The sequence below is a fragment of the Petaurus breviceps genome, unplaced genomic scaffold (assembly GCF_028583685.1).
Source record: "Petaurus breviceps papuanus isolate PSGF00001 unplaced genomic scaffold, PetGlider_PUasm1.0 38, whole genome shotgun sequence".
Lineage (NCBI taxonomy): Eukaryota > Metazoa > Chordata > Mammalia > Diprotodontia > Petauridae > Petaurus > Petaurus breviceps.
Genome location: NW_027186304.1, coordinates 48,375,504 through 48,388,073, shown reverse-complemented (window position 1 = coordinate 48,388,073; position 12,570 = coordinate 48,375,504). Strand labels below are relative to the sequence as shown.

The window sequence follows — 12,570 nt, the reverse complement described above, 5'->3', positions numbered from 1 at the left end:
TCTCTCTCTCTCTCTCTCTCTCTCTCTCTCTCTTTTTGGAGGGGGGAGGGTAGGGCAATTGGGCTTAAGTGACTTGCCCAAGGTCACATGGCTAGTAAGTGTTAAGTGTCTGAGTTTGGATTTGAACTCAGATCCTCATGATTCCAGGGCTGGTGCTCTGTTCACTGTGACACCTAGTCACCCCCTGAAGTAATGTTTCTTGTTGCATTTTTTTGTTTCTTGTCCCTGATATGTTTCTTGTCCCTGATAAAAACAATTCTTTAAATACTTTTATTTACCTTTCCATGGAGAAGCTATAAGCTGCCCTTCTATTTAACTATTATATCTTCATTATGCCTGCTGGTTTCATAATTAACAAAAATGCCAGTAAGAATATGGCTCAATCCTTTCAGTAGAATTCCAAGTCATTGACCATTATACAAAGATATTACATTAACAATAGCTGGAACAGTTTTAGACAATTAAAACTATTTTATTTTTAGTACTTTGTGCCCATAGGAAAAAGGAACTTACACAGGACTGAGGGTCAATTTGTGGGTTTGTTTACATAAGTTGCTCTAATAAAGTTCATTATCAAATTCATAGTTTCTGAATTCATGAAATATTATTATAAACATAAAAAATCTATATTCCTGATAGCTCCAATCTATATCGACTAATTTGGTAATCCATTAAAGGGGGAGATTATTTCAATAAAAGAGAAATGATGAATGTTTTGTTATTTCACTATGAATATAATTGCATTAGTGAACTTTGAAGCTATAAAATTTTAGCAAATGCTATCTTACCATCTATAGACAGAATAGTTCCTTCATAGTGTCCATTGAGGCTTCGATATACATCCTTGGTTATTACATTGTTCAGGATAAGCTGACCAGTTCTTTCATTAACAGCTAGCAAACCACCAGGATTCATTCCCATTATATATCTGTATTTTGAAGAATTCCACAGGATTGTTAAAAATTTGGGAAAAATGCATTTTATTCAAAAATGAATGTTTATAATTAGACATCTTACCTGACTGTTTTTGAAGCTCCTCCTGTGTCCAGATCAATTGCTACCATCGATCCAACGACAGAATTTCTCCCCATACCTCTAGTTATGATGTAAGTATTAGAAGCTGGAGCAAACACTGATCCTTCAATTACATTTTGAACTATTACTGAGATGGCAGTTGCTTCTATTTTATATTTACCAATAACTGAATGGTGGAATTCGGCTTTGTTTCTAACACCTATGCTAAGCTGCATGTTCTGTATTTCTTCATAATTGAGAGGCTAGAATGCAAAAAAAGAAAGTATTGTCATTCTTAAAATCTCATATATTCTTCCTTCTTTCCTCTGACATTGCCACCACCCTTATCATGGGCCCTTTTCAGCTCGTGACTGCACTATTGCAATAGTCTGTTGATTGATCTCTTTGTCTCAAGTCTTTCCATCAAACTGATCATCCTAAAACATTGCTCTGTCCATGTCATCCATGTCTGGACTCCCTGCCTCATTCAGTAAGCAACAGTGGTTCCTCGTCACCTCCAGAATAAAATATAAGATCCTATATTTGACTTTTGAGTCAAATCCATAACCTGGTCCTTTCCTACTTTTCCAGTCTGCTTATATCTTAGAGCACCCCTTCCTACCTCTCCCTTCTCACCTCCTATGTGATATAATGACCCTGGCTTCCTTGCTGCACCCAAATGACACTTCATCTCTCAATTCCAAATATTTTCCCTAGTTGTCCTCCATTTCTGTAATACTCTTCTTCCTCATCGCCTTCTAGCTTCTCTGGCTCCTTTCAGGTCTCAGAAAAAGCCCCACCTTCTACAAGACTTGCCCAATTTTCTTTAGTCTTCCAAGATGATCTGCAATTTACCCTGTATTTACCTTGTTTGTACAGAGCTGCTTGCAGGTTGTCTCCCCGCTTTGACTGTCGGCTTCTTAAGAACTAAGACTACATTTTACCTTTCTTTGTGATCTAAGCACTTAGATTGAAAGTGGCTGCACACAGTAGGCACTCAATAAAAGCTAGCTGATTGCTTAATATAACAAAAAACAGAATTCCAACCTAGAGAAAGCCAATCAATCAATTAGGTACTTTTTGAGTATCTACTACGTTCTAAGCACTGTTCTAGGTTCTGGGGACACAAAGACAGAGAGCCGAAACATTTGAGACTAGTTGCCAAGAATTTGTATTTTTTTCTTTCTCCACTTAAATACACACGTATTTATACTAATACATGTGACTACATTCACAGAGCAATAAATATTTCTTTGTCTTAATCTCATTTTTAAAAAAATGAGAATTAATTGAGAGCAATGGCACACACATGTAAATACTTTTTAGAAAGTTACAAAATCACATTGACCCAACAGACACAGTGGTGCATGTTTGTAATCTGTGTTGCCTGGGAGACAAGAAACAGTCATGTCTCAAGCTCAGGAGTTCTGAGATGCAGTGGGCTAAATATGAAGTGTGGCATCAATATGGTGCTTTTGGAGCTCAGGGCACCACCAGGTTCTTTAACGAGGGGAGAATCCAGGCCCAGGTTGGAAACAGAGCAGGTCAGAATCCAGTGAGAGTGGGACTGCTTGGGTCTTACATTTTTGGACTGGCCAAGTTAGAGAGACTTTGTCTTTAAAACAAACAAACAAAAAATTGATGTTCGTGACATTGGGAATCTTTCATGAATTTTTAGAGCATGTGTTTATAAACAGCACCAATCAAGAATCTAACTAAGTTTCTGAGCCAGAGGTGAAAGAGAATGGAGGAGAGATTGTCTTAATTAGCACCAGCTGATGCTGGAAGCCAAAAAGATCACTTATTTAGTTAGTTATTTGCTGTTCTTCCAATTGACTATGTCACAGAACAATGAAAGACCTCAGAAGTAGTTTAATGTTTAGTAGCCTTCTTCATTAAAAAAAGAGAATGCATGAGCACAAAACATGATCTCTACATGTCCCAAATCTTCCTGTTTCATATCCCACTGAAATTTCAGTTGAACATTAACTTGCATTTTGCCTTATTTCTATGGAGCCAAAATGTCTAGTCTCTGACTTTATTGAAGGGTTTCAAATGTAAAATTCAGAGATTATCTTGATTAAAATTCTTTGCATTTTAAAATAATGTTGTATCTACCATAGAGCAATGAAAAAGATGATTGACAGTGGAGTCAAAGAACCTGAGTTCAAATGCTGCTCCTGATGCTTACTATTTGTGTGTTCTTGGAGGAGACACTTCAACTTTCCTTCAGGCTTGAATTTCCTTATTTGTAAAATAGTGGGGGTAGGAGGATTGGATTAGATGGCCTCTGAAGTTCCTTTCAGCTCTTTATTTGTGAACCTATGGTCCAACGAGCTGGAAACAGGCACTTATAAGCAACAGTAGGAAAAGTTGTTTTCATTTAATAGATGGAGAAATTGAGGCATAGAGAGGCTTAATTATTTTTGATGTTTCTCATGAATAACTTGCTAACTTTAGTTGGTTATTCAGTATCAGGGTTTTCAACTTCCATTTTAATATGCTAGCCAATAGGGAATGTTACCTCTACTGGGGAACATTTTGAAAGGATACTTTAAAGTTCAGAGAGCATTTTGATCACATCATCTCATTTAACTCAAAATGCTCCAGTGGAAAGAATGATGGAGGCAAGGGACCTGGTTTCAAATCTCATCTCTGCTATTTATTCCCTATGTGATTTCAGACAAGTCACTTACTTTCTCTGGGCCCCAGTTTCCTCATTTGTAAAGTGAGAGGATTAGATTAGATGACCTCTGAGAACCCTTCTAGTTCTAAATCTTTGATCCTATTAATCTCACCACAACCTTGTGAAGTAGTTTTTATTGTTGTATAGTTGACCTGTGGAAACTTCTTTTGGGGTTTTCTTGGCAGAGACGCTGGAGTCATTTGCCATTTCCTTCTCCAGCTCATTTTATAGTTGAGGAAACTGAGGCAAACAGGATTGTGACTTGCCCAGGGTCACATAGTAACTATCAGAGGCTGCATTTGATCACAGGTCCTCCTGACTGTCACTCTATCCACTGTATCACCTAAGGGGCCCGTGTGAGTTAGTGACAGAAGGTATTATCATTCCCATTTTACAGATGAGAAATTGAAGTGGAAATGACTTGGTCATGTGACATAGAAAGTAGCAAAAGCAGGATTTGAACAGGTCTTCTTGGCTTTAAGTCCAGCATTTTATCCTTTTATGACACACTGCCTTTTTATAAGGCATTCATAGGCTGAAAGAACTAGACTTAGTTGGTCAGAGATATTCTAGTAACTCCAATAATATTATGTATCCCTTGAATGATTAGGAAAATTAGGGCATGGGTGAAAAATTAGCTAAATCTTATGTAGAAAGGAATAGTTGGAAGGTTAATAATGGTCTAAACACTAGTGACCCACAGACTACAAAATGTCCAAACCTTGCCAAAAGGAAAAGTTGGGTTCCAGTTAAATATACTTTTAAAAAGAATATGTGTAATTATTAAATGAAGTCATTTATATAAAGCAATTTTCAGATCTTAAAATGGTATGCACAAATCTACTATTGTTATGGCATCACAATATGCCATTAAACATAAAGGTAAAAACCTAAAAATGAAACAAAATGTTTATTTCTGCTTTGGTTTTGTTCTTACATGTGTACCTAATTAATATGCCCATTTTCATAATTTTTATAAGGTAGTCTACTTACAGAAAAAGAGACAAAATAAATTCTTGTCTAAATTGAAAAAAAAAACCTGAAGCAACTCAAAATTAATTTTCCACAAAAACTCATTTCAACATACAATATTTTCTGCTTATTAATTTGACTTTAGAATGAGATGTGAACATAGCTGCTTTATTATAGACCTAATAAAGTGTTAAGAATGCTGAACTTTTAAGTCAGAAGACCTATATTTGAATACTAACTTTGCCACTCACTAGCTGTGTGACCTTGTATAAGTATTTTACCTTCTCTGTGACTCAGTAGCCTACTTTGTAAAAAAAAAAAAACATACTCCTTGTCTGTTAGAATTGTTGTGAGGATCAACGAAAATAATTTAAGTAAAGCATTTTTAAACTGCAAAATTATATAAATGAGTCATTATTTTGAAAAATATTCTTTGTAATTGTATTGTACCTTGATAACTCGGAAAATTCCCTCGTTAGTCATTTCATCAGTTACTATTTCAAACCAGCCTCCTTCATTTCCCGATATAAAGAAGAAGAGCGCCAACCAATTATCTGTTCCTTCTTGATCCATGTCAATCACTCTGAACCGAGTCACTTCCTGGCTAATCATGTTCTCGTCGATAGTTATTGAGTACTGAAAGATATGGGTGAAGATTTATTTTTTGAAAAATAATACAATATTAGTTTCTGCACAGGAAGAAATAGATTAGAAATTCAAGGAAGATTTATAATTATGTATTGTTTAGAAAAGAATTGTATTTATGTGTTATCCGTGATATGAGCACCAACCACTCCTTGTCTTCCATAAATCCATTTTTCATGAGCTACTCCAGCTTCTATAGATGTGCAAGTATAGAAGCCAATTTTGTGAAATTTTGTCTCCGCCAATGAAAATCTACATCACTATACAGGCTTATTATGCAAGAACCTAAAAGATGTTCTTTTCACTTCAAATTAGTAGAATCTGTGAGAAATACTTACAGTGGGAAATTCAAGTTTTGGAAAATTATCATTGACGTCTAAAATTGTGATTTTGCAGTCACTCTGTGCTGATAGCCCATCTGCGCCACCATCCCGGTCAGATCCTTTTACAACAAGACTATACATAGCATATTTCTAAGAAACAAAACAAAATGTTACATGTAACAATAGTCTTTCCTATAAAATAGGCAAAGCTCTTTATAGGTATTACCCAAATGATTTATTCAAAATAATAATACTCCAAGGAGAGGATATTGAAAGAACAATCCATTTGAGACTGGTGGATAAAAACATAGATAATTAACAACTCAAATATGCAGGTTTGGGGTTCTTTCTCCCAACACACATCAGTTAGTATTGCAGATTGTACCTCTACTTCCATTAACACTTTTTCCCAGAAGAGCTATTCAGAAACACTAACTGGTTTAAATTTTGCTTTCTCTGGTTGACAAAGTAATAAGCTTTGTAGTCTACCAAAAGTGGACAACAGAAGAAAAAAGGAACCACAGCGGGGCATGGGATGAAAATCTTTACACAAAATAGCATTTTGTATATAGTAGGTGGTTAATAAATGCCTGGTGAATTCTATGAATAAAGGTATAATTCATAAGCAGTTATGTGACTCTGTGGGGAAGAGTGTGGAGTTTGGAGATAGGATGCCTGGGCTTTATGTCTACTTGAGCAAATATCTTTGGCAATCATGGAGCCAAATGGATGTTTCCTTCCCCACAGGACTGTTGTGAAGAATAAAGCAGATAATTATGTGAAGTGCTTTGTAAACTATAAAGCTCTTTAATAAGTGTTCATGTATTATTATCATGCAAAAGTACTGTCCAATGTCCCATGTTCCCATTACCTCTTTTCTAGTCTCTCCCCTCTCCAATCCATCCTTCACATAGTTGCTAAAGCAATTTTCTTAAAACACAAGTGTGGCCACATCACTCCTATTTTTAAGAATTTTCATTTTCCTCTAGAATTATTCTGAAAGAGATTTTCTGTTTCTTCTAGAATAAAATGAAGGCTTTACAACTTGGCATTTAAATCCCTTCTCTAACTACTGGCTACCTTTCTAGGTTAATTTTACATTACTTAAGCAATTTAAATTACTTGATTACTTGTTAATGGTGAATTTGGCATTTTGTCTCTCACCTTGTACCTTTGCATAGCTGTTTTCTCTAGCATTGGCTGTACCTGTGGAGAAGACTACCTGACCTCCCCCTCCAATGTGATTAGTTGTGGAGGGGGACTCAGAATATTCCTTGCTTCCCATGTCACTTTGAGGATCTTCCCATACCTTATTTATTCAATACACTTTCCTCTTTTGAACTCCACACAATTACATTTTTCTACTCAATAGAAATGATGGCAGTTGTAATATATTGACCTCCAGGTCACTCGTCACTCTCTTTTCTCAAGGAGTTGAGCACCTGGCACACCACCTTCCTGTCCTCTCTAACTCCTCTCCTTATACTAGGGAGCATTACTATTCAGGTAGAGGATCACTCAAGCTTTCTAACATCCCATTTTCCTCACCTCCTTATGTTCCTTGACTGACTGCTTGACTCCTTGAGAAAAGAAAGTGATCGTACTTTATGCTTCTTTCTTAGGAGCTGCAGAATGGAGTTGGAGGAAGTCCCATAACTTTGTTACCTAACTTTGCCTGGGTTTACACTGCAGCAAAGGTAGTTCTTTTATTCCTTCCTCACTCTCTATCTCTCTTCCAATAGAAGCTAGCCCAAACTTTTCTTTGCTTATTGAAGCCCCTCCCATGCCTCTTCCCACCTCCTCTCAGCTGAGGACTTTGCCTCTTACTTTACTAAAACAAATGGAGGTTGTTCAATCTAAATTGAATGAATTAAATTCATCTTTCCCATCATCATTCTTCTCATCTCAAAAAACCCTTGACCTACTGTTTTATTCTCTTTTCCAACAAAAAAGTGTCCCTTCTTCTTGCCAAGGCTAACCCTTTCAGCTATTTCTTCCTATCTTCTCTAGGAGATTGCATCCTCAATTATCCCTTCCCTTCTCTAATCTTCTAATCTCTCCCTAACTACTAGTTCTTTTCCCTATTGCCTTTAAACACTCCCAAATTTCTCCCATCCTGAAAAAAAATCTTAACTGGTCCCTGTCATTCTCCGTAAGCTATCAGTCTCTATTTCCTCCCTTTCTTACTCAAACTTCTAGAAAAAAGGTTATCTATAGTTGTTGCCTTCATTTCTTTTCTTCTAATTTACTCCCCAAATCTTTGAAGTCTGGCTTTGGATCTCATCATTGGCATTATGAAATGGTTCAAAATCAGAAGCAGATGTGTTTTTATTATTTATTTTTGTTATTCACTTGTTTCAGTCTTGTCTAACTCTTAATGACCCTATTTGGGGTTTTCTTGGCAAAGATACTGGATCGGTTTGTCATTTCCTTCTTTAGCTCATTTTACAGATGAGGAAACTGAGGCAAGCAGGGTTGAGTGTCTTGCTCAGGGTCCTGCAGCTAGTAAATGTCTGAGTCTAAATTTGAACTCAGGAAGATGAGTCTTCCTGACTGTAGACTTGAACTCTGTCACCTAATTTCCCATTTGTTAGTGTAAATGACATTAAAGAAGATACAATACCATCTGCCTTGCCTCTGTAGCCTAAAGGCTATGGGGTCTTTCCGTTTGATTTGTTACTGAAATTTCCTTTATGGGTTATCTCCCCCATTAGACTAGAGTACATAGAGTAATGTTTTTTTCATTTAGTCTCATTAGCACTTAACACACTGATTTGCATGTAGTATGCTTTTTGGTTGGTTGGTTGATTGATTGATTGCTAACCATCTTTGTGACTTCAGATTAATCAATGATTCTCTCTGAGCTTCAATTTTCTTAACAAGATAGAAGGATTGATTAGGAATGGTGGTGGGGGGATTTAAACTTCTTTCTAGTTCTCAAATTCTTTAATTCATGCTTTAAGAGCACTATGGTACCCTATTTGGAAGTGTTAACCTTTTTTTTTTAAATAATTTACCTACTACTTTATGCTGATTTTTTATTATTATAATATTATTCAGCATCATTTTATTAAGTTGGAAAGGACCTTAGAGATTTCTATTCTGAATATCTTATTATACGTATGAGGATACTGAAGCCTGGAGAGGTCAAATAAGTTTTCCAAGATTGTCCAGGTTAAGCCTCTATTTGAATCCAGGTCCTCTAATTTTTCTCCTCCTCCTCCTCCTCCTCCTTTTTCTTCTCCTTCTCCTCCTCCTCTTCCTTCTTTCGCTTTTTGGTGGGGGGAAGGCAGGGCAACTGGGGTGAAGTGACTTGCCCAAGGTCACAGGGCTAGTAAGTGTTAAGTGTCTGAGGTTGGATTTGAATTCAGGTACTCCTGACTCCAGGTCCAGTGCTCTATTCACTGTACCACCTAGCCATGCCCTCTAACTTTCAATTCTTTGGTTTTTGTACTGAAGGTACTGAAGAATGTTGGACAGCTGCACTAATGGTTGGTAAGAAAAGAAAAATCTAGTTGGTATATTTTCTTCTTTTAAAAGGGATATATTCAATGTGAGGATCCTATTGATGTGAAGGTAACGTAGCAGCTACATGGATAGAGAGATAGGCTGGGAGATCAGAATTTAAAACTTGCCTGAGACACACACTAGTTGTGTGACCTTGGGCAAGTCATTTAACTTCAGTTTGGCTCAATTTTATCAATTGTAAATGGGGATAACAATAGCACTGACCTCCCAGGATCATTGTGAGCATCAATATTTGTATACATGGTAGGCTCTATATCAATCTTGGCTATTTTATTTCCAACAAAGTATTTTATCTTCCTCCTATTTGTGCCTCTTTGAATAAATCTGTTAGTATTAACCACTCTTTCTTTTTTTAAAATAAGCAATCAGGGTTAAGTAACTTGCTCAAGGTTACAAGGCCAGGTGTTTCTGGGTGGGTGCTAAGTGTCTAAGCCCGGGATTCGATCTCCAGGTCATCCCGACACTGGAGCCAGTGCTCTTACTCGCTGTGCTACCTCGCTACCCCTATTAACCACTCTTTCAAACAATAGCAATGGCATCAGCAACAGCAACAATGTTACCTCTCTGTCCAGAAAAGGATTCATGGTTCGAAGTTCTCCAGAATATCTGTTCAAAATAAACATTGGTGAGTCTGCAGGCTCCTGGCTGATGATCTTGAAGGCAATTTTTGAATTCAGGTTATTTGGCTCATCAGCATCAGTAGCATTTAGTACCATCACCAGAGTGTCTAGAAGGTAAGAGAAATTGATTGTTATGAAGTTTAAGCTTATACTGTGTGGCATTAAGAAGTTTACTTCTCAGGCAAGGATTTTCTTTAGCATTCATAGGCCAGGTGCGCCTATTAGCACAACGTAAACAGTGCCTTTTCAGTTTTGGCTGGATGTTTGTGCTCTAGTCAGCTACTTGGCAATGTGGATAGAACCCTGGATCTGGAGTCAGGGAGACTTGAGTTCAAATATGCCTTTAGATATTTATTAGCTGAATGACTTGGGCAAGTCACAACTTCTATTTGCCTCAGTTTCCTCATCTGTAAGCTTAGGATAATAGTAGAACCTACTTCCTAGGGCTGTTGTTAGGACCAAATGAGAATACTTACAAAGTTCTTTGCAAACCGTAAAGTGCTATATGAATGCTAGCTATTATTATTATGATCATTGGCTAATAAAGTTGTCTACCCTTTTTTTAGCAGTAATCCTTACCTTTACCCCTTTGCTTATCACATCTTGGCTCTATTTAGTTTTGATAACTTTGAAATAAAAGAAAGATGCCACTATTTTTCTTCTGATTCTGCAACATTTTAGGCTTTTTTTTTTATGGTGGAAGGATTAGGTTGGGGGTATGGAGGAAAAGCATGGGTCTTTCACAATTTTTTTTACAGGGTCTCTTACAACTTTTTGTTTTGGAGGGGGGAAGGCTGAGCAATTGGGGTTAAGTGACTTGCCCAAGGTTGCATGGCTAGTAAGTGTTAAGTGTCTGAGGTTGGTCTTGAACTCAGATCCTCATCATTCCAGGGCTGGTGCTCTATTCACTGCGCCACCTAGCCGCCCCTTTTATTTTATTTTTTATCTAGGGATTTAAAAGCCAGACAGAAGGTTTTATGTTTTATCCTGGGGGTAATGGGGAGCCCCTGGAAGTGATTCAATAGAGGGGTGACACGGTGGAACCTATGGTTTAGGAAGACCAATTTGACAGCTGAGTGAGGGATGGACTGGAGTGAGGAGAGAGTTGAGATAGGTAGGCCCCCTCCCCACCAGCATACTACTATAACAGTCTTGGAGGGAGGTGCCATAGGCTTTCACCAGGGTCATGGCAGTGCCATAAGGATGAAGGGATTGAACTAGATGGGTAAGCTATGTTAAATACTAAAGGATTGTTGCAGGGAAGAGAAATTAATTTTGTCCAGTTTAGCTCCAAAGGGCAAAACTGGGAACAATGTTTGTGAGTTGCAGAGGCAGACTGAGGTTCAACGTAAGGTAATTCTTCCTTAACATGATAGTACCTGCTATTTCCATGAACGATAAAGACAAATTTGGAGGATATTTCAAAGTGGAAGTTACTTACTTGCATAACTGTTTTCTTCTACACTTCCCACAAATTCAGTCATTGAAAATACTGGAGGATTATCATTTATATCTAGAACTCGGACCCTGAGTTCTAGAATATTTTCCAGATCTTGACCCTGTGCATTCAGAGCTCGGCAATAGATCTAGGAGAACAGGAAGACACACGTCATACTGAACCTGAAAAGATTCTCCAAACAGTTGTAGAAATCAGATGAAAAGTTCTCTCTCTCTCTCTCTCTCTCTCTCTCTCTCTCTCTCTCTCTCTCTCTCTCTCTCTCTCTCCCTGTCTCTGTCTCTCTCCCTCTCCCTCCCCCTCCCCCCCCCCCCAATATTTTCAACTGCATTTAAAAGTTAGGGGGATAAGCCTTCTTTTCCTCCTTATCATCCCCTCCTTCAAGTCTTTAACTAAATTTCTAGTCATACTTTCCTTAGGTAGGATTCAGGCCCACAGGGATGGGAAACCTGTGGCCTCAAGGCCACATGTGGCCTTCTAGGTCCTCAGGTGTGGCCCTTTGATTGAACCTAAATTTCACAGAACAAATCCCCTTACTAAAAGGATTTGTTCTGTAAAACTTAGACTCAGTCAAAAGACCTCACCCAAGGACCTAGAAGGCCACTCCTGGTTTAAGGTAAAGAAAATATCAGATTTGTTTGTTTAGAAGGTATCTACTTGCTAGCAGTATGATTATGGATATTTAACTTCTCTGATATTCAGTTTCTTTATCTGTGAAGTGGGCATAATGATACCTCACAGAATTGTTGTGAAGATCAAATGACATGACTTCTATAAACCTTAAAGTCCTTTATCTTATAATGTGAGCTATTGTTTCTTAGTGGCTGTTTTGATAAGGGGGAAACCATCTTCTCTCAAACAATTTTCTTCCAGCTCCTTTGGGCCTCACATATGATGCTTGCTGAATAAATCATCCAGGGAATTGAGAAAAATAGCAGAAAGTTGACAATATACTCATTTACTGATTGGTCAAAACTGCTACATTCCTCAGTCTCAGCTAAAGATTTCTCATAAATAACGAACGGAGAGTTGCTTTTACATATAAAGAAATGAAATACTCACTATGAAATATGGATTGACCTCTCTGTCAACTATTGCTGTTATGTTAATTTCACCCGTTTTTGGATTGACAATAAAAACTCCAAAAGGGGGCTGATCAATTCCCACTCCAGAGATGCGATATGTGACTTGTTGGTCTTTGGCACAGTCTGAATGAATCTGCAGTCAGAGAGACAGAAAATACATGATAGCAAATAGAATGAGCAATTCTGCCTTTAATATCCCAGTTCTATCTTTCTATTATATTTTGAAAATTATTAAATATAA

General features: G+C 37.4%; 1 protein-coding gene across 1 annotated transcript in view; it reads right to left on the bottom strand.

Annotated features, from left to right (window-relative positions):
- The window catches only part of DSG1 (desmoglein 1), a 53,783-nt gene that overhangs the window by 24,558 nt on the left and 16,655 nt on the right, over positions 1-12,570 (bottom strand). The window contains exons 4-10 of the mRNA XM_069099537.1: positions 12,307-12,462; positions 11,230-11,374; positions 9,729-9,895; positions 5,656-5,790; positions 5,123-5,308; positions 1,018-1,277; positions 766-928 (exon numbers count right to left, since the gene is read on the bottom strand). Coding sequence (XP_068955638.1) covers positions 766-928; positions 1,018-1,277; positions 5,123-5,308; positions 5,656-5,790; positions 9,729-9,895; positions 11,230-11,374; positions 12,307-12,462 — 1,212 coding nt within the window. The remainder of the gene's footprint in view (positions 1-765; positions 929-1,017; positions 1,278-5,122; positions 5,309-5,655; positions 5,791-9,728; positions 9,896-11,229; positions 11,375-12,306; positions 12,463-12,570) is intronic.